This window comes from Hemiscyllium ocellatum, chromosome 2, assembly GCF_020745735.1.
Source record: "Hemiscyllium ocellatum isolate sHemOce1 chromosome 2, sHemOce1.pat.X.cur, whole genome shotgun sequence".
Taxonomy (NCBI): Eukaryota; Metazoa; Chordata; class Chondrichthyes; order Orectolobiformes; family Hemiscylliidae; genus Hemiscyllium; species Hemiscyllium ocellatum.
Window position 1 is genome coordinate 127,079,885 of NC_083402.1, and position 20,936 is coordinate 127,100,820.

At 40.0% G+C, this 20,936-nt stretch overlaps 1 protein-coding gene across 1 annotated transcript in view; it reads left to right on the forward strand.

The window, feature by feature from the left end:
- cntln (centlein, centrosomal protein) overlaps nt 1–20,936 on the forward strand; it is a 454,938-nt gene that overhangs the window by 155,104 nt on the left and 278,898 nt on the right. Inside the window, exon 11 of the mRNA XM_060846250.1 lies at nt 13,238–13,363. Within this exon, the coding sequence (XP_060702233.1) occupies nt 13,238–13,363 (126 nt within the window). The remainder of the gene's footprint in view (nt 1–13,237; nt 13,364–20,936) is intronic.

Genomic DNA, 20,936 nt, shown 5'->3' on the forward strand with positions numbered 1-20,936 from the left:
GATCCTGCAACTTCTACATTATACACAGAAATATCCGCCATTGTTCCTCCACGGTCATCCCAGCTAAGGTATTGCACCATTGAACTTTGGCCAGCTCCTCCCTCATTGCTCCATAGTTCCCTTTATTCAACAGAAGTACTGTCATTTCCGACTGTACCCTCTCCCTCTCAAATAATCTATTTTCCCTCAGTGTTTGGCTGTGTCTGTGTATTGAAAGGGGTAATTAATGTGGAGATTAGAATTTTAGTTAGTTGTGTTCTATGATAATGGTTTATATTTGTTTATATGTACTTGTGGTTTTATGACTTGTAATAATTTTTGTTTAGTACAGAAACCTAGTCCTTGTTTTCTACCAGCATTAGTCTATAGGGCAGATAAATTGGAATACTGTGTGTACTTTTTAAAAAAAATCACCATTGGGAGTGACACCAGGAATAGTGGGAGTCAGTTTATGGCATGGCACCCCAGTGCATTGTAACAGTGTGTGTTTGCTGTTGTATTTTTATTATTTTTTTTGGAGTTAGTAGGTAATAAACTTCCTCTTTCTTGTATTCAAAGATACTTTGAAATTTGGTCCTTTCATTTTGGTCTAGTTAATTCTCTTAATTGAAGCATGGAAGCTATGTGTTTTAAGGAAAATTAAAACAAAAATTGTTTTGAATAGAGTTAAAAAGACATGACCTGATTTTCCTCTCTTCACCTGGTCATATCAATAAGCAAGTGACTTTTTTGAGCACTGCATCAATTTTCAACCCGTAAGTACAGTAATTTTTAGAACTTTATTTGTCCTAGGAAGAATTCCAATGCTTTACCTCAGCAGTTCAGATGCCTGTCAGTGGACAGATATGTTTGACGTGTGATTAGATTAGATTACTTACAGTGTGGAAACAGGCCCTTCGGCCCAACATGTCCACACCGACCCACTGAAACGCAACCCACCCAGACCCATTCCCCTACACCTAACACTACAGGCAATTTAGCATGGCCAATTCACCTAATCCGCCCATTTTTGGGCTATGAGAGGAAACCGGAGCACCCGGAGGAAACTCCACACAGTCAGTTGCCTGAGGCGGGAATTGAACCCAGGTCTGTGGCACTGTGGGGCAGCAGTGCTAACCACTGTGCCACCGTGCTGCCCTTGTGATGTGGTATAAATCTGTGCAGATCGTGAACATTTAGAATGTGAATGAATGTGCCTGTTTTTGACAAAATAAAGTATAATAATCGCTTTAAAAGAATGCATCAACTATTAGATGGTCTTCTGGTTTTTTATATGCTACCTTGAGTATTTTCCATTAGCGCGTGTCTGAAGACAGCAAGAGTTGTTAAAGGAAGGTCAAAGGAATTAAAGGAAATACAATATGCTGAGTAGATCATTAGACTTGATGGTTATTTCTAATGTTAGGAAGAGATGCAATGGTCAATATTTCCCATCTATACATGCCAACCTTAAGTCTTCTTACCCAGTGAAATAAATGTCACAAAACCACAGAAAAATAGAAAATCTTATGATTCCCATTTACATTGTCTGTATATTTTGACCAACGTCTTGGAGCTGGTACATTGAATAATTTTTTAACATTTTAATGCCCATGATGATTATTTGGAAGGAGTCATAGAATCAACATAACTGAAAAATCTCACATTTTTGAATAAAGAGGCATTCAAGTCAGGTCCTTACTAGTCTAGAATGTAAACATATAAATTAGGATGAGGCAGTTGCAGAATAGATTGTGTCGATTAACCTCATATGTTTTTTCAATGTTAATTTGTACTGTACAGATCGAGTGTTAGTCAATAACAAATTAAGACCCGGAAAATATCAGAAGGGTAACAGATTAACATTTTGGGCAATCGAATGATGTTGTGCTTGAATACCTGCCAGATTCACCAAGGGATCTCGATTTAGAAATTGAGCCTCGGCTGATTATGCCACTTACTGCCGGCTTCAGTGTGCTCTTGTAGAACTTCACCTATGTGGGTTTTTCAGGAAGTACTAGAATGTAAGTACTCAATGAGAAAATACAGACCCCAAAGTAATTTTTTTGCTCTGGGAAGAACATTTTTAAATAAAAACTTCAGAACAACTCTTCAGAAGTCTACAGTATAAACTGCATGGACTTCAAGAATTTTCCTAAAGTTTCCTTCATAGAGTCATACAGTATGATACAGACCCTTCAGTCCAACCAGTCTATTGCCGAACATAATCCCAAAATAAGCTAGTCCCACCTGCCTTCTCCTGGCCCAAATACATCTGAACCTTTCCTATTCATGTATCCATTCAAATGTCTTTTAAACATTGTAATTGTACCCACATGCACGACATCCTCAGGAAATTCATTCCACATGCAAATCGCCCTCTGTGTAAAAAATTTGCCTCTTAAGATTTTTTTTAAACCTCCCTGCTCTTCCCCCTGGTCTTGAAATTCTCCATTTTGGGGAAAAGGCAACTACCATTAACTCTATCTATCCCTCTCATTATTTTATAAACTTGCATAAGGTCACCTCTCAACCTCCTATTCTTCAATGAAAACAGTCCTTGCCTATTCAGCCTTTCTTTATAACGCAAACCTTCCATACCTGGTAACATCCTGGTAAATCTGTTCTGAACCCTCTCCAGCTTGATGATATCCTTCCTCGAGTGGGGCGATCAGAACTGAACACAGTATTCCAGAAGTAGCCTCACCAGTTCCCTGTACAAAGCAATGAAGACAAGTGTGCCAAATGCCTTTTTAATCATCCTGTTTATATGTGAAGTGAACTTTAAAGAATTATGTACCTGCACTCCTATGTCCCTATGTTCTACAATACTTCCCAAGACCCTACGGTCAATTGTATAAGCCCTACCCTTGTTTGTTGTAATGAAATGCAATACATCACACTTATCCAGATTGAATTCCATTTGCTATTTTTCAGCCCATTGACCCATTTGATCAAGATCCTTTTGTAATTTCGGAAAACTATCTTAGCTGTACTGTGCCACCAACTTTGGTGTCATCTGCAAACTTTCTAGCTATGTCTTCTATATTCTCATCCAAATCATTTATATAAATGACAAACAAAAGAGGACCCAGAACTGATCCCTGTGGAATACCGTTGGCCACAGGCCTCCAGTCTGAAAAGCAACCTCCACCATTACTCTCTGCCTCCTGCCATTAAGCCAATTATATATCCAATTGGCAAGGTCACCCTCAATCCCATGTGACCTAACTATAACTGAGTGTAATTCTGATGTATAATTCTGCCTTATCTTTACCTGCAATGTGTTGTAGATTTCTCATTGCAATATTATAGGAAGAATATTGTAGAATGTGGTCATATGACTGATATTTGTCATTAGCCTTCTGAGCTCATGGAAAATGTAATCTTGTTTACACTCTGGAAGACCCACAAAAGCTGTTATTGAAGTATTCTAGAATTAAAGGAACAGGCAAGTGTAACCTTACATTTTATAATCTGACCTTGACGTTTTACCATGGTCTTAAGGAGTGGGCACAGGATGAATGTTTGAAAGAGTAAGTTGAATGGGCAGTTTGTATTAAACTATTTTATGTATTAGTGATAAATGTTTGAAATGGGAATCTTGGGATGTTTCAAAATCAAATCGCAGCCTGATCAGTGAAAAAAAAGGCTTTTTGGGGTAAAATGGAAGATCCTGCTGAGCTCAAGCAGAACCTCAACTACGGTAGCTGTATAGTTACTTGTCAGCTTGGAGAAGTGCCACTTGGAATCTTTCCAGTATCTTGCCTTTATAAGATTCACACTGCAGATAGTGCTCGTATGTGAATACGCTTGCCAAAAGGGCAAAATTATGAAATTCAGAAACAGCTGGTTGATATTCTGACTGAACAACATTGTTGCAGCACAAGTTCTAGACCATTGGGGTTTTAAAATTAACTCACTGCCAACTGGGACTTCTTCTAAATACCACATTTCAAAATTCAGTAACCAAGAGGAATGCTTTTTTAAAATATTTGAATTTCGTGCTCAATATGTGGGATGCACATGTAAAAGAATCAATCTCTCTTTTTCAGAAACCTAGTGTTAGCAGTAAGCAGATCCATACCAGCGATAGTTTTGTGAGATATAGAATAAAGTCCCTTTCTGCTCCAACATTGTATGTCTGGTGTATCCTCAAAAGAGAGCACTAACTAGACCGATATTACTCTGATAGAAAGATGTCATATTTAATTTCATAAGAAGACTCTGATACCTATGAATTTTCTCTGTCAATTTAATTTGCAGTCTGCTGACTGTGCATCACCCAACTAATTGATTTCATGGTTCAAGCATCCATAGTTAATATCTCGGTAAATACAGGGTAATGCTATTGTGAATTTACTTCCTTCTTGAGTAATTTTATTAGAGAGGATCTGTAAAGTCCACCAGCTCTTGTTCGGTGGAGGAATGGCTGATCCATTCATTTAGGGGCAGGAGTAAGGAAAACCGCAAAGTGTTCTGAAACGTATGTTAGGAACAAGAGGATGGCCAGAGTGAGGGTAGGGCCGATTAGGGATAGTGGAGGGAACTTCTGTCTGGAGTCGGAGGAGGGAAGGCAGGTCCTTAATGAATACTTTGCTTCAGTATTCACTGGTGGGAGGGACCTTGTCATTTGTGAGGACAGCGTGAAACAGGCTGTTACGCTCAAGCAAATTAATTATAAGAAGAAAGATGTGCTGGAAAGTTTGAAAAACATGAGGATAGATAAGTCCCATGGGCCAGATAGGATAAACCCAAGGTTACTACAGGCGGTGAAGGAGGAGATTGCTGCTTCTTTGGCGATGATCTTTGCGTCCTCACTGTCTCCTGGAGTAGTACCAGATGATTGGAGGGTGGTGAATGTTATTCCCTTGTTCAAGAAAATGAATAGAGCTAACTCTGGAAATTGCAGACCTGTCAGTCTTATGTTGGTGGTGGACAAATTATTGAGAGGATTCTGAGTAACAGTATTTATGATTATTTGGAAAAGCATAGTTTGATTCGAGATAGTTAGCATGGCTTTGTGAGGGCAGATCATGCCTCACAAGTCTTATTGAATTTTTTGAGGATGTGACAAAACACATTGATGAAGGTAGAGTGGTGAATGTGGTGTAAGTGGATTTTAGCAAGGCATTTAATAAAGTTCCCCATGTCAGCTCATTCAGAAAGTAAGGAGGCATGGGATACAGGGAAATTTGGCTGTCTGGATATAGAATTGGCTGGCCTGTAGAAGGCAGAGGGTGGTAGTAGATGGAAAGTATTCAGCCCAGAGCTTGGTGACCAGTGGTGTTCCACAGGGATCTGTTCTGGGACCTCTGCTCTTTGTGATTTTTATAAACAGCTCGGATGAGGAAGTGGAAGGATGGGTTAGTAAGTTTGATGATGACACAAAGGTTGGTGGAGTTGTGGATATTGTGGAGGGCTGATGTAGTTTGCAACAGGACATTGACAAGAGGCAGAGCTGGGCTGAGAAGTGGCAGAGGGAGTTCAACCTGGAAAAATGTGAAGTGATTCATTTTGGAAGGTCAACTTTGAATGCAGGATTAAAGGCAGGATTCTTGGCAGTGTGAAGGAACAGAGGGATCTTGGGATCCCTCAAAGTTGCCATCCAAGTTGATAGGGTTGTTAAGAAGGCATATGGTGCGTTGGCTTTCATTAGCAGTAGGATTGAGTTGAAGAGCCACGAGGTTATGCTGCAGCTCTAGAAAGCCCTGGTTAGACCAAATGTGGAATATGGTGTTCAGTTCTGGTCGCCTTATGATAGGAAAAATGTGGAAGCTTTAGAGAAAGTGCAGAGGAGATTTACCAGGATGCTGCTTGGACCGGAGGGCACGTCTTATGAGGAAAGTTCGAGGGAGCACAGGCTTTTCTTATTGGAGTGAAGAAGGATGAGAGGTAACTTGATAGAGGTGTACCCCAAGATGATGAAAGTCATAGACAGAGTAAATAGCCAGAGACTTTTTCCCATGGCGATCATGAGGGGGCATAATTTTAAGGTGATTGGAGGAAGGTTTAGGGGAGATGTCAGAGGTAAGTTCTATGAACAGAGAGTGGTGGGTGTGTAGAATGCACTGCCAGTAGTGATATTAGAGTCAGATATATTAGGGCCATTTAAGTGACTCTTGGATAGGCACATGTAGGTTAATTTGACCTTAGAGTGGAATAAGGGGTCAGCATAACATCGAGACCTGAATGGCCTATACTGTGCTGTACTCTTCTATGTTCATTCAGATGTTAGAATAGCTAATTTTTTCCCAAAGTTGAAGACAAAATCAATTATTTGTGAGGTTGCTAATGCTTCGGAGGTGAGAGCCTATGGCAGCAAGCAATCTCTTTTTCAAATCCTACTGATGAATGAGTTTTATTTAATTGTGAAAAGTACCTTTTTAATTTTGACTCATTTTCTTGAGGAATATGATTTACACTTGACCTGTAGTGCTTTTATTCATTCTGTTTTTTTGCCAAGCAGTTGCTTGGTTTGGGCATGCATGCTTTGAATACACGCCCTTGTACTGGAATAGCCACAATCTATTGACATTGTTTTCCAAAAGCTTTGAAATATCTTTACTAAATCTTCCAGTGTTTGAAATTTCATGTTGATCTTTTGCTTTTGTGACTTATTTAGTTTTGACTGATCTACTTGTTGGAGAAGTATAACATGACTGGATTTGTGTCATTTCCAGTGAAGTAATTCTGTGAAAATGGTACATTCCTATGCATTTACAGATATTTTGCATTTAAGTCAGAATTTATTTTGTAGTGAGTGAGAACTTACTCATGCAGTGGTGCTTGGCACTCAACATGTAAGTATATCTCTCATAGTCTGAAAACAATGTTTACACTTTACCATTTCCTGCATTCTCATGTGTGGCTGTGCGATGAGTTGGTGTGGATGGCAAACACTGACACGGTTGCTCTTTGCTGCCTCGCAGCACTGGAGACCAAGTTCGATTCTAGCCTTGGATGACTGTCTGTGCGGAATTTGCACGTTCTCCCATGTCTGCATGGGTTTCTTCTGGGGGCATCGGTTTCCTCCCAGAGTCCAAAGATGTGCAGACTGGGCGAATTGGCAATGGTAAAGTTGTTCTTCCTGTTCAGGGATGTGGAGGCTAGGTAGGTTAGCCAAGGTAAATGTGGAATTACAGGATACGGGTCGGGCCTGGGTCTGGGTGGGATGCTGTGCGGTCACTGTGCGTACTTAATGGGCTGTCTGGCCTCCTTCTGCCGTTTAGGGGTACTATGATTCTATGATGTATCCCATAAAGCTGAACTGGATTTCACATTGATTCACTGATATTTTGTTTGGTCCAAACAGTTAAAATGTGATATTAATTTTGCTAGAATGTTAAATTATTTAAATATAAGGGCTTTCTGGCTTAGAAGTTTGGCATGCTCATTCAGATCCTAGTGCAGTGTTTGATTGTGGGGAATTTATAGGATGGGTACAGTTAACCAGAAGTGACACAAATTCTGAAAATCTTTTGAAAGGCTCTGAGACACGTCAGTCTTTTCATGGCCTTTGCCATGGTTACTAGTGGAGTGAGTTGAGATAAGATGGACAGAATTAAAGGGAAAGGATGCACCTGCTGGTATCAATAGAGCAAACAAACACTGATGTTCTGTAAGAGATACACTGAAGTGGCTGCCATGATTGTTGAATTAAAGTCCGTCTGTATGTCAGTCTATATCAAAAGTTCCGAGCATATAGCAGAAGCAGATTTCGGGTTACAGCTATACTCATTGTCCTTGCCAGTCATGTGGTGCATGTCAGGAATGAAAGTCCTTATGGCAGATGGCACAACCAAACATTACATTCGCAATACATGTCATTTGTGGACAGTTAGCCAAGCCTAATCTTGTTGGGTGCAACAATGGTGGATGCACCCAATGAGCTGTGGTTTGCTAACCTACCTTACATGCCTACCTTGTCTAGTAACACAAAGATTGACAAACTGTCGTTGAATGTTTCTGGGGAATCACAGTCAGGTCTTCACATATATCTGTCCCTTTGATCTGCTGTCCCAGGCTGTTTTAGGAGTTGCACTTTCGATACATACTAAACGGCTGCTAAAGCAAGTTATGCTCACTGTCTTCTGTACATGCAAGAGTGTGGGCACTTGTGATGGGAAGAAAATATCTTTTGTACACATAGACCTGTCTGACATTCTCCTTTGGTGGTTCTCTTTTCCTTACAAGCTTGTCGGATATTGAGACTTTCTCTGGGAAAGTAATGGTGCTGGGGGCAAACAAACTCAATTCAATTTGCACAAAGAAAAGTGATAGCCGGAAACTGTTCAGTTGAACTGCATATTGCACTACCCAATGTCTCACAACCTAAGAAAGCCCATTTCTGATTTTTTTTGTTTTGAAAGTGTCATTGACCTGGCATAAGTACATTGGAAAAACAGAAGAGGAGGTAATATTCCTTCAGTTTCACACTTTGTTAGCAAGTATTAGGCTCAGGTGAAAGGAGAATTGAAAAGAAAAGAGAAATCAGAGTGTACTAAATGACCAAGGAATGGCAGTTGGAAGAGGAAAGCCAGCTGAGCAGATAACCTTACTCTTCAGCAATCACCTGTCAACATCATATAGATGATTGAAATATAATGATGATTGCACAAAGATTTGCACATTGTCTTTTTATTTTCTTAATTTACTAGTGTGGCTATCTCTCCCTTCCTTCCAGCCCTTACTTTACTTTCTTTACATTCCAAAAAAAGTTTTGAAATGTGGAATTTATTGTAGTTAGCAGTACTCTGCTTTGAAACGTTTGTGCACCAGCCAGGAACAATCAGTTGCAGCACTCTGATGATTCAGTTTTGTGCCACTGTGGTTGGCTAGTGGACAAAAAAAATTAAAAGGTTTTGATTTTCTGACGTGTACTGATATAGATCAGAATTTCCAGTACACTACATGAATACAGCTGAAAGTTATTTGAGGCCGCTTTTACTTAAAAACAATAGTAAATACCTTGTATGAAAAGTAGTGCAATCAAAATTAATGACTGAATTCATCTCATGCACTTAAAATGACTGGATTTTGGTTTGGAACTGATTACAGCTAATCTTAAAACACTCATAACTTTTGTGTTTGTGTTGTGTGCAATATTTCTATAAAGTTTCTATTTGCTCGTTTTTGAAGAAAGTGTGAAATTAAACATTTTGTAGCGACTGCCTTCAATTTCTACGTGGACATTTTTTGAGTTTCATTTCAAATTACAAATATCTATTGGTTGCAGTACCAATGATTCTGGATTAGTGGTGCTGGAAGAGCACAGCAGTTGCTCTTCTAGCACCACTAATCCAGAATCTGGTTTCCAGCATCTGCAATCATTGTTTTTACCTGAAGTATCAATGAACTGAGTGTGCAAAAGTTGCTGAATAGTTTGAGCTGATTTCACACTTTTAGCCTTGTTATGTGCCAACATCAGGAAAGTTAAAAAGTGGTCGTAACCTAACTAAAACGTGCTATGTCAATTTTGTATTGCTTTTTGGTTTTAGGGGTAGAGGGATTGAAGCCTATGGGGTCAATTGTCCTCTGCCATTGGTGCCGGCAAACTAAGATATAGAGACTGTTAGCAAGCTGCTAATGCAGCTCTGAAAACTGGTTGAAAAATGATTTTTAACAGTTGGTCAAACAAAAATCAAAAACATTGTATTAATAATAGGAGGAAGAAACTTTGAAAGGATGTTCCCCTTTTAAGAGCACCATTACATAAGGAGTTTACTGTAAACTGGCTCAAAATAGCAGCATTTTCATGAAATTAAGCTCAGCACTGATATTCATAGAATTATGGAATCCCTGTGGTGTGGAAGCAAGCCATTTGGTCCATCGTGTCCACACTGACCTTCTGAAAAGCATCCCACCTGGACCCAATGTCCTCCCTGATTCCTGTAACTCTGCATTTCCTATGGCTAATTGACCTAGCCCTGCACATCAATGAACACTATGGGCTATCTAGCATGGCAAATCCATCTAACTTGCACATCTTTGGACATTAAACAAGTATTTTAAAAGAAATTCTGTATTCCTCTTGAGGCAAAAATTTTCCAGCGTAGTTCCAAATCAACAATGCAGCCAATCGGAGAATTGCGAGGCAAAGGAATCCAACCAGAAATGGGTTCAAACGCTGAGACTCTTTTTCTCTTGGATATCCGTTGTTGACACTTGCCTAAGTGAATCTACTATTTGGTGTATAGTTGGTTACTTAATGGAGACATAACCATAATTGAATATTAAAAATATTCGTACCATGTTTACTTATGAAAAATAATTGTGACTTGTTATGTGAAAGAAACAAGGTTTCTATTTTCTGACTATTATGTCTCTTGAATATTTTTCAAGCTCCCCACAACAATTTACAATCAGGATCTTTGTCGATCATATTGGATCTTATTGCTCACTTTTGTGGTTTATTTGGTTCAGACAATGCAGTTCTCAAAGGAACAATGAAGGATTTGCTTGGTGTCTTTTACTTGTGTGCTGTTTGAATACACATGCATAATATTCACTATATATGCATTGTACAAAAGGTCTTGTATGAAATGTAAAATCTGGTAGTAACCTTAAAATGATTGAACTCTGTCATAACTGTGTATTTAATGAAATACAGAGTAAGCTTGAATTATCCAGTGCACAACATCACTCCTGTACAAAATTAGTGAGGGCAATTTTCTGTCAATATGAAAGACATTTAGCTGTTAATACTTTAATTGTGAAGTAAAGCAGCACTGTCCAATATACGTGGCTAATTGCAAATCCAGTTGTTGTTAATTGCATTTTTATTTTATTCTGATAAATAAAACACTGTGATGGAATTCCTTATCAGTCATCTTAATGCACATTTACACAAAGTGTATCTATATTCCTGCTTCTAAAAAGGTAAACTGAAAAACAACGAGCGTAAGTTTTTTTTTAATCACTATGATGGTGTTGCTTCTTTGGTTGCTCGGATGTTTAAAAAAAATATGTATTACACTGAACATCAACATCACCAGTGTGCACAAACGACCGGGTGAGTTGTGATTATGTTCAGCTTGATCAATCAGAAAAACCACTCCAGATCTGCAGGAGACTGAAAGCCCACCCACTAATGAGCAGCTGTAAAAGGGCCACTATAACAACATGTGAGCAGCATCCAAGCACATTCTGAAAGGAGAACGGAAGATCACAGATGTGGAATGGGAGGCACACACACTGAGTGACTGAGTGTGTGTATGTGTGTTTGCAAAAGCTAAAGGCTCAATGAATATACTTGAAGAAAAATAAACATTTAAAAGGCTGACACCCAAACTGCAAGAATAATCAGAAAGAATGAATAGGTTGATAGTTGAATAAAATGAATATTTCTAGAAAAGAGAAGATTGAGGACTGATCTATTGGAAGTTCTTTAAATTTTGAAGAAAATTGATATGGTTGACACAGAGTGTTTTCACTTGTGGACAAATGGAAAACTGGAGGCCATAATACAAAACAATCCAATTGGGAATTTAAAAGACATTTCTTCACCCAAACAGTGGTGATTGATTGATCTATTGGAGGGAGCTTGCAAGGAGTTGCACGGTGTTGATGCTATCTTGAACTTTTTTGAGGATGTAGAACTTAATTCCACAGGAAGTGGTTGAGGTGAGTACTACAGAGAATAGAACAGAAGGTTATGTTGATGGAAATCAGAGAAGAGTACACTGGAACAAAAATAGCAAAAAGGAACTCTTCAGCAAATGTAAACCATGTCATGTTTCACATTGAATGGTTAAAGACATTTTTTTCTGTAAATATGTGCACATGCAGTCCAATGATCTGTGTTGTGTGAAAGGTATTTTATGGTGAAATGTGTACTTGTGACTAAAATACTGTTGCTGTAGACACATCTGCAGCTGATCAGCCTGTTGTTTTATTGGGAAAAACTAAAATAAAGTATATAGCCACCTATTTATGACCAGATTAAGTATCTAAAGTCATATAGCATCTTTGTTAAGTGAAGTTTCTAGATTCTTATTTCTGCCAGGAAGGAGGAAACATTTTAAAAATGACACGTTGATGTGAGATTTCTGATATTTTGCAGTCCTGGTAGGAAATACACTGGTCTGTAGTTTTGTGGACATCATTGCATCAATTTTGTTATGTTGTTGTATTCAGATTTATTTAGTACTACTCTCTAGGGCACCAGATGCCCCCCTCCCCCGCCCAACCTTTCAGGTGAAAACATTTCAAAGGACGGAGGGAATCCAGTTTCCCACTTGTTCACTATTATCCTATCATATCCAAATTTGGACCCTCATAGAGCAATTAGAACAGCCTGTATCTCCTATTTGTAATGAGCCTTTCTGCATTTCTGTGTCTATAACCCATGAGCCTTCCCTGATGGGAGATCATTATTCTGGAAGAAACAATGTAAATGTAAATGAATATACTCATTAGTGAGTTGCAGAGAAGTCTTTAGTGGTAACATGGTTATAATTCAGTTTGTTATTCCTTTGGTATTCTATATAGAAATTTTATAATCATTATTAGTATTCTACAGTGCTTGTACTGGAGCTAAAATGTTATGCCTATTTAAATATGTCTATTTAAAGAGGGCGCAGGAACAGAGACCATGGGAGTGTATATACACAAATCTTTGAAAGTAGCAGGCAAGTTGAGCAGCCTGTTTGAAAACCGCTTCTCAGATCCTTAGTTTTATCAGAAGGAGTAGAGTCAAAAGTAAGGAAGCTATGTTAAACCTTTATAAAATGCTGGTTAGTCCTCGGTTGGAGTGTTCAGTCCTGGACATTAAATACTTTATGTCAAGGCCTTGGAGAGGGTACTGAGGACGTTTGCGAGGCAGAAAGGATCAAGGGATTTCCATTGTTTGAAGAAGCTGGTTTATTTTTCTTAGTGAGGAAAAAGTTAAGAGGAATGTTCAAAATTATGCAGATTTGACCAAAGGAACAAGGAGCAACTTCCTGGCATAGAATTTAAGATGAATTGATAAATCACCAGAAGCCCACAGCAGTTGTTAGGATCAAAACTGACTGTTCAACAAGGTGGTGAAAGCAGGTGTAATTGTATCTTTCCAAAGAGAATTGGATATATAGCTGAAGGGAATCATTTGCAGGGTTGTACAGAAAGGACAGGAGAATGGGATTCATTTGACAGCTGTTCAAGAGGTGGCACAGGTGCACACTGTTGAATGGCCGCTGTCTGTGCTGTGCCATTCATTAATTCTATATGATTCCGCTGGTCTGGCAGTAACCATGTCATTTGCTCTTTACTGTAGGATCTGTCTGTGAAACGTTCCAGATCTCTATCTCCAAGGAGCTGTACTGGAGAAACAGAGGAATGGATAAAATTAAACAAAACAGAACAAAAGATTGAGAGCCTTGAGAAACTTTTAAAAATGAAGGTATTGTACAGTATATGGTAAACACTTGATTATTGACAATTTTAATACATACCACATTGGGTCAGTTAAGCTCGAAGTAGCTATCCTGTTAATTAGTTCCTGTTCATTGGAGCATTGCATGAAATCAGAATTTGTCAATATCAGGCTTCCTTTTAAACAATCATGGTGTTGTGTTTTCTATTTTCATCATGTTCAGCTGAACCCTATAAAATAAACCTGGACTAAACCATTGCTTAAAAACAGTCCAAATTATTTTATCTGAGCAGATGGATAGGAGGTCAAAGGAGCTGGCAGTAACTGGTTTTAGCCTCCAAAACTGAGCAGGGGCCACTGACACTGTCCTGAAGCTTGGTAACCTTGTATATATTGGGTATTAATATTATCAGTGAGATTTGTCTGCAATTTCTGTTTGCAAGCTGTGAGGGACTTACTCACCTGGAGGGTATACGTTTGAAAGGAAGAGAAACCTGATGCTGGAAGAGGCTGGGTTTTGAAGTATTATTTATTTTTCTTGTTGGGCTAGGAGGCAGCAGGATGATTGGACCTCCTTAACGCAAATTTCCTGATCCCCTATTCGTAATTTGCAAGATCCCCAATTTCTGATTCTGTTTCCTGACCAAGTACCTTCCATATCAATGGAGAATGGTTAAGAAAGATATATACTTCAATTGTTCTTATCCCACCAAATAGTGGTCTTCTCACACCTGTCATTCTTTTTGTTGTGTTGCACTAACATTAGTTGATTGTAAGACTGATTTGGAAATCAATTCATTGGACAATGTGCCTTTGTGACGACATTTGGCAAAGTTTTGAATATTTTGGACTCATGTTTTCAGCACTGTTGGTGCCATTTTACTTTCAGACAGGCAAAGCAGGTTGTGTTGTGCTTCAGATGCTGACTCTGCCAAATGATCTTTTGGTGGAAGTGAGAGCTGGGACCGTCTGTTGGAATTATGCAGAGCAGGCAGTTGATGTCGATGCTGTCATCTTTGATCTGAACACTTGAGCTGATGCTAACAAATTCACAGTTGAATGTACATTGATATTCAGAGAGAAGGCCTCCAATCGCAATATTCAATGGGATCATCAACTGTTTTCTGTTTAGCTACTGATTGATTTCTTCTGCTTTCTGTTGCCATTCTGGCTGTTTAACTTGCTGAAGTCTACAAGTAATGGTGTAGCATTTGTTGAAGGACTTTGTCCTGTTTTTAGTGATACAGCACAAATTATTTGCTCTCAGATATAAATGGTAATTTGTATTTCTCTTGTTCTCTAACATGGAGAGAATAAGCAGAGGTAACACAGAGTAGGACATATTGCTGGAAGAGGAGATGAAATAAGGCTCTTAGCAGGAGGCTATATCTGCCATCAATATTCTATACATATTGCTTCCATTTGAACCTAATTGAGGAGTGGAATCCGGAATGTCTTTGGTTTATCAAGGAAGGTCTCTTTGCAATCTGTTGCCTGATGCAGGCTGTTGCCTGCAGCCACAACTGCAGTGTCAGAACAGGACAAGTATGGCATTACCAGTGGTTATGAAGATAACTATGACAAAGAACTTTTATTTGTCTGGTTGCTTCCAGACTAGACCTGGAGACATTGCCAGATCTCTTGACTTGCTATAATTGTTCCATAATAGAGGCCACTAAGGCTCCATGTTTCATGACAGCTGAATACAAATGCACATGTTACGTTGGAAGAGTTTGAGTTTACCAATTTATTGACAGGCCATTTACTGTATGCTGAGAGTTATGCTGTATGGTACCCTAAAATGTACTACACTGGAGAGGATTCTACTCACTGAAATTACAGGTAATGTGCAGTCATACATGAGGTGTTATGTAAGTCACTGCCTAGTATCTTGGCAATTGTCAGGATGCCTTCATTCTGCAACAATTGATGCACATTTGAGCCATCATGACAACTGAGAGTTGGTTCCTGAGCAACAAGGGCTAGTTGCTGATTAAATGATTCAATATTTCTGTTGTGAAACTTTCACTTCTACGTAGTATGTATGTACAGTATGCCTTGCTGTTGTGCATAATGTAATGATTACAATGCTTTTGCAATCTGACTGCTGTGGAAGATCCTTGTATTTCTTCATAGGGTGTGTACTATTTGTTATGGATTGCTGTGTGCTGCACAGTCTTGCTATTGAAAGGGCATAGTCCTCACCATCTAGAATAAAAAGAAATTTGAGCAGGGATAAGACATTCAACCCCTTGAACGTTCTGCATCTTTCAATAAGATCAGGGCCAATTCAATTGTGGCTTTAACTCCACATTGATGCCTGACGTCACAATGCTCAATTCTCAACCAACACATCATCTGTCTAGATGTAATCAACTTAGTGTTAATGAGCACAACCCCAAGTTCCTATTCACCAACAGTGATACATCTTGGGCAGAAGTTTTGTTGGCCAGACGATTGCTGTTGAAATATGGATGGGAGTTGCACATAGGAGCCCTCCAGAATCTCCATTTAGCATGTTCCAAAGGAATTGTTCAGGAAGCTGAGTTTTCTGCTGGGCAGCCTTTACACTAGGATCCCTGTAAAAATCTCCCTTTTAATCAGAGACTTGGAGAAGTCTGATGAAATAAAATAGTGCTAAGGAAATGTTAGGCTATAGAATACATCGTATAACTCTTGAATGATTATTAAGCAGGCTCCATGCTTATCTCACACACAGCAACTACTTCTCCCCCAGACCACTTACACCCCTGCTGTTCTCCACCACCATCCCCCTCCCTGCGAACAAACCCTGATACGGCACTCTCTTGCTCCACCCATACCCAACTCCTCATCACCCTGCAGGATCCAATTCAGTTCTCACCATACCACGACGTGACCCAATCCAGCTACCAAACCCCCGCGGGCCCCTGCCATTGGACACAGACCCAAACATACTTCTGTCTCCCTCCTCCATCATTCCTGACCCTTGACCATTCCTCCTCTCCCCAGCAGGCCCAATCGAGCCCTCCCCTCACCCCGGCAAACCAACTGATGTGTTGGAGCACAGATTACTAGAGTGTTGTTACAGTCTGCAAGCCCCTTTGCACACTGGTATCTGCAGTTATACTGGCAGCAGTCTGAGCTTGCATCATCTCAACGTGAGTTCCCAAATGCTTTTGCTGGTGCTGCAGTGGAAGCAGAGACAGCACCTATCAGATCCTGCATCATGTCCAGGTCTGCAAGTGCTCTCATGGAGTCCACCATCACTTTCATGCAGGAAATCTCTGTACAAAGCCCAGTGCCAAAATGGCACTACCCTTCTCTATGCTCCTTGATATTGACAGCAGGCTGTCTGGCATGATTGGCAGTGCACCTGTCACAACCACATAAGAGGCATGGCTTCAGAGTAATCTGAACTAAGAATTTATATCTGTGTTTCAATTTAAAAATAACCAACACAGCTATATGTTTTAATGGAAATAAAAGGTTAATTTATGACTCAGTTGTTGCTGATGGCAATTGTAGAAGAAGGTGATATAAAATACAGAAGATAAAAATGAGATCTGTATTTACTCCTCCTGGCTTGCTTAATTTTCTTTTGTGAAGAAAGCTAATCTGTTTTAAAATAGACCGAACATGTTTTACAAAATGGCCACCAGAAACTAAAATTTTCCTTTTTTTATCAGAAGAGAAGGACAACAAACTTTAAGTTAGATTTAGCATTGCCTCTGTATTCAGACAATTGGAGGTTGCTTCCAAAGGTGGACTGAGCAAAACAGGTTCTGGGAATGAATGAAAAGTGCTTTGTATCACTGCTATGAAACTGTAGGTTGTGGTTCTTGGTAACTTTCTTTAAGACAACAGTCTTGTCTTTTTGTTGAGAAGCAGTTGCTGTTTCAAGGTGTCTCTCTACATGCATTCTGGGTAATCCAGATGGAGGATGGACGAAATTTCTGGCTGTAACAGGCTATTCCTTTTTTGAGGTATTTTAGGTGTTGGAGATTATTTCCTCAAATTCCAGGAGCAGTAATGACTGTTTTATATGCTGTTGCATTGTTTTGGAAGTTTGGAGGGGAAAAAAGCCAAAATAACGGCACTTTTAAAAGAGAGAGGGACAAACAAAGGCAGCACATGGTCAGGTCAGTGCAGGAGAGATAAAGAAACCCACACTGCTAACTGACACAGTAGTGAACCTGTGCAGTTACTGCCTTTGCTGTTGAATTCATGTATTACTGGACATTGGAGTGTATCCAGGAAAATAAACAAACAGTGAAGTTCACAACTGATCTTGGGGGAACCAGTTTGGCAGAAGTTACAGCACAGAAACAGATACGTGTATTGGTTTTACGTATAGCCTTGCTGGAAGTCTACAATAGTGAGTAGAGTGGGTTCTTTCTTGATTATATGTTTATTTGAGATATGTCTCTTGATTAAATTTAAAAATATAAACTATAAATATTAAGTTAGCCTGGAGCAGTGTTTTGTAGAGGAATAAGATGGTGCTATTTTCTAGGTCTGTTGATTGGAAGAAGCAAAAATGGTCCTCAGTAGAGTGATATGCTCCTCTTGGGGGATATGGGAGTTTAGGGAGAGTTTATGGGTTACTGAGGAATATATTTGCAATAAACGCCGTTAGTTGCGAATCCTATCAAATCGAATGGATCAGTTGAAGCAAAAGTGAGAGGCAATGAGGAATTTACAACAGCAAAGGGGTGTGATTGATGGCAGTTATAGGAAGGGAGAAAAGTTGCAGATACTGTCACATAGATAGTTTAATTCCAGAAAAGGTAAGAGAGGTAGGCAGGTAGTGCAGGAGTCTTCTGTGGCAATCCTCATTTCAAACAAGTATGCAGTTTTGGAAAATGTAGGGAGTGATTGATTCTCAGGGGAATGTAGCACAACCAGCCAAGTTTCTGGTATTGACACTGGCTCTAATGCAGTGAAGAGTACATCAGATTCCAAGAGATCGATTGTGTGAGGGGTTTCTGTAGTCTGAGGGACAGACAGACGTTTCTGTGGCCAGCAGCAAAAAAATCAGAATGGTGTGTTGACACCCTGGTGCCAGGACCAAGGATGTGTCAGAGAGGGTGCAGAGTGTTCTCAAAGGGGAGAGGGCTCAGCAAGAGGTCATTGTCCACATTGGAACCAATGACATAGGAAGGGAAATGGATGACACTCTGAAGGGGGAGTATAGAGGGGTAGACAGGAATTTAAAAAGGAGGTCCTCGATAGTAGTAATATCCGGATTATTCCTGGTGCTACAAGCTAGTGAGGATAGAAATAGAACGATAGAGCAGATGAATGCATGGCTGTGGAGCTGGTGTATAGGAGAAAGATTCACAGTTTTGGATCATTGGAATCTCTTCTCGGCAAGAAGTGCCCAGAAGGTGAATGGATTGCACCTGAATTGGAAGGGGACTAATATACTGGCATGGAGCTTTGCTGGCCCTGCTTGGGATAATTTAAACTAGGAAGGTGGATGGTGGGACCCAGGGAGATAGTGAGGAAAGTGATCAATCTGAGACTGCTACAGTTGAGAAAAGAAGCAAGTCAAGCAGTCAGGGCAGTCAGGGACAAAGCAGAGAACAAGGTAGGATTGATAAATTAAACTGCTTTTATTTCAATGCAAGAGGCCCAACAGTGAATGCATGGTTAGGAAAATGAGACTGGGATGTCATAGCAATTATACAAATGTGGCTCAGCCATTGACGTGACTGGCAGCTAAATGTTCCAGGAAATACATGCTACAGGATGGACCGAAAGGGAGGCAAGAGAGAAGGGAGAGCTGTACTGAGGGACGATATTCCTGGAAATAAATCCAGAAAGTTATGTGAGTGGAACTAAGACATAAGAAAGAGGTGATCACCTTACTGGGGTTGTATTATAGACCCCCTAGTCAGCAGGAAATTCAGAAACAAATTTGTGAGGAGATCGTAGTCATCTGAAAGAATAATAGGGTGGTTATGGTCAGGGATTTTAACTTTCCAAACATAGACTGGGACTGCCATAGTGTTAAGGGTTTAGATGGAGAAGAATTTGTCAAGTGGGTACAAGAAAATGTTCTGATTCAGTGTGTGGATGTACCTAGGCGAGAAGGTGCAAGACCTGACCTACTCTTGGGAAATAAGGCAGGGCAGGTGTCAGTGGGGGAGCAGTATGAAGCCAGCGACCATAATTCTATTCATTTTAAAATAATGATGGAAAAGGATTGACCAGATCTAAAAGGTGAAGTTCTAAATTGGAGGAAGGCTAATTTTGACGGTATTAGGCAAAATTTTCAAAGGCTGATTGGGGGCAGATGTTCGCAGGTAAAGGAACAGCTGGAAAATGGGAAGCCTTCAGAAATGAGGTAACGAGAGTGCAGAGACAGTATATTCATGTTAGGTTGAAAGGAAAGGCTGGTAGGTACAGGGAATGCTGGATGACTAGAGAAATTGAGAGTTTGGTTACAATAAAGAAGGAAGCATATGTCAGATATAGACAGGATAGATAGTGAATTCTTAGAAGAATATAAAGGCAACAGGAATATTCTTAAAAGGGAAATCAGGAGGGCAAAAACAGGACATGAGATAGCTTTGGCAAATAAAGTCAAGGAGAATCCAAAGGGATTTTACAAATATATTAAGGACAGAAGGGTAACTGGGGAGAGAATAGGGCCCCTCAAGGATCAGAAAGGCAGCCTTTGTGTGGAGTTGCAGGAGATGGGGCAGATACTAAACGAGTACTTTGCATCAGTGTTTACTGTGGAGAAGGACATGGAAGATATAGAATGTAGGGAAATAGATGGTGACATCTTGAAGAATGTCCATATTACAGAGGAGGAAGTGCTGGATGTCTTGAAATACATAAAAGTGGATAAATCCAAAGGTCTACCGTAGAACTCTGTGGGAAGCTAGGGAAGTGATTGCTGGCCCCTTTGCTGAGATATTTGTATCATTGATAGTCACGGGTGAGGTGCTAGAAGACTGGAGGTCGGCTAACGTGGTGCCACTATTTACGAAAGGTGGTAAGGACAAGCCAGGGAACTATAGACCAGTGAGCCTGACGTTGGCAGTGGGCAAGTTGTTGGAAGGAATCCTGAGGGACAGGATGTACATGTATTTGGAAAGGCAAGAATTGATTCAGGATAGTCAACATAGCTTTGTGCTTGGAAAATCATGTCTCACAGGCCACAATCAGTGAAGATTGGGGACAATAGTTCATCCTCACTAACACTCAACACTGGAGCCCCCCCCGGGGTGCGTACTCAGCCCCCTACTGTTGTCACTGTATGCCCCTGACTGTGTTGCCAAGTACCAGACTAATGCCATTTACAAGTTCGCTGATTACACCATCATAGTCGGTCAAATCTCAGATGGCGACGAAACAGACTACAGACAGCAGGTGGAAGACCTGGAAAAATGGTGCAATGAGAAGAACTTAGCTCCAAATGCTGGCAAAACCAAGGAACTCATTATTGACTTTTGGCAGAATGTTACTCATGCCACCCCCCTCCTCACAACACATTAACAGCGTAGAGGTGGAACGAATGGAGAGTGTCAAGCTCCTGGAAATGGTCATCCACAACAAGCTTTCTTGGACTCTTCATGTGGATGCACTAGTTACAAAGGCCCAACGT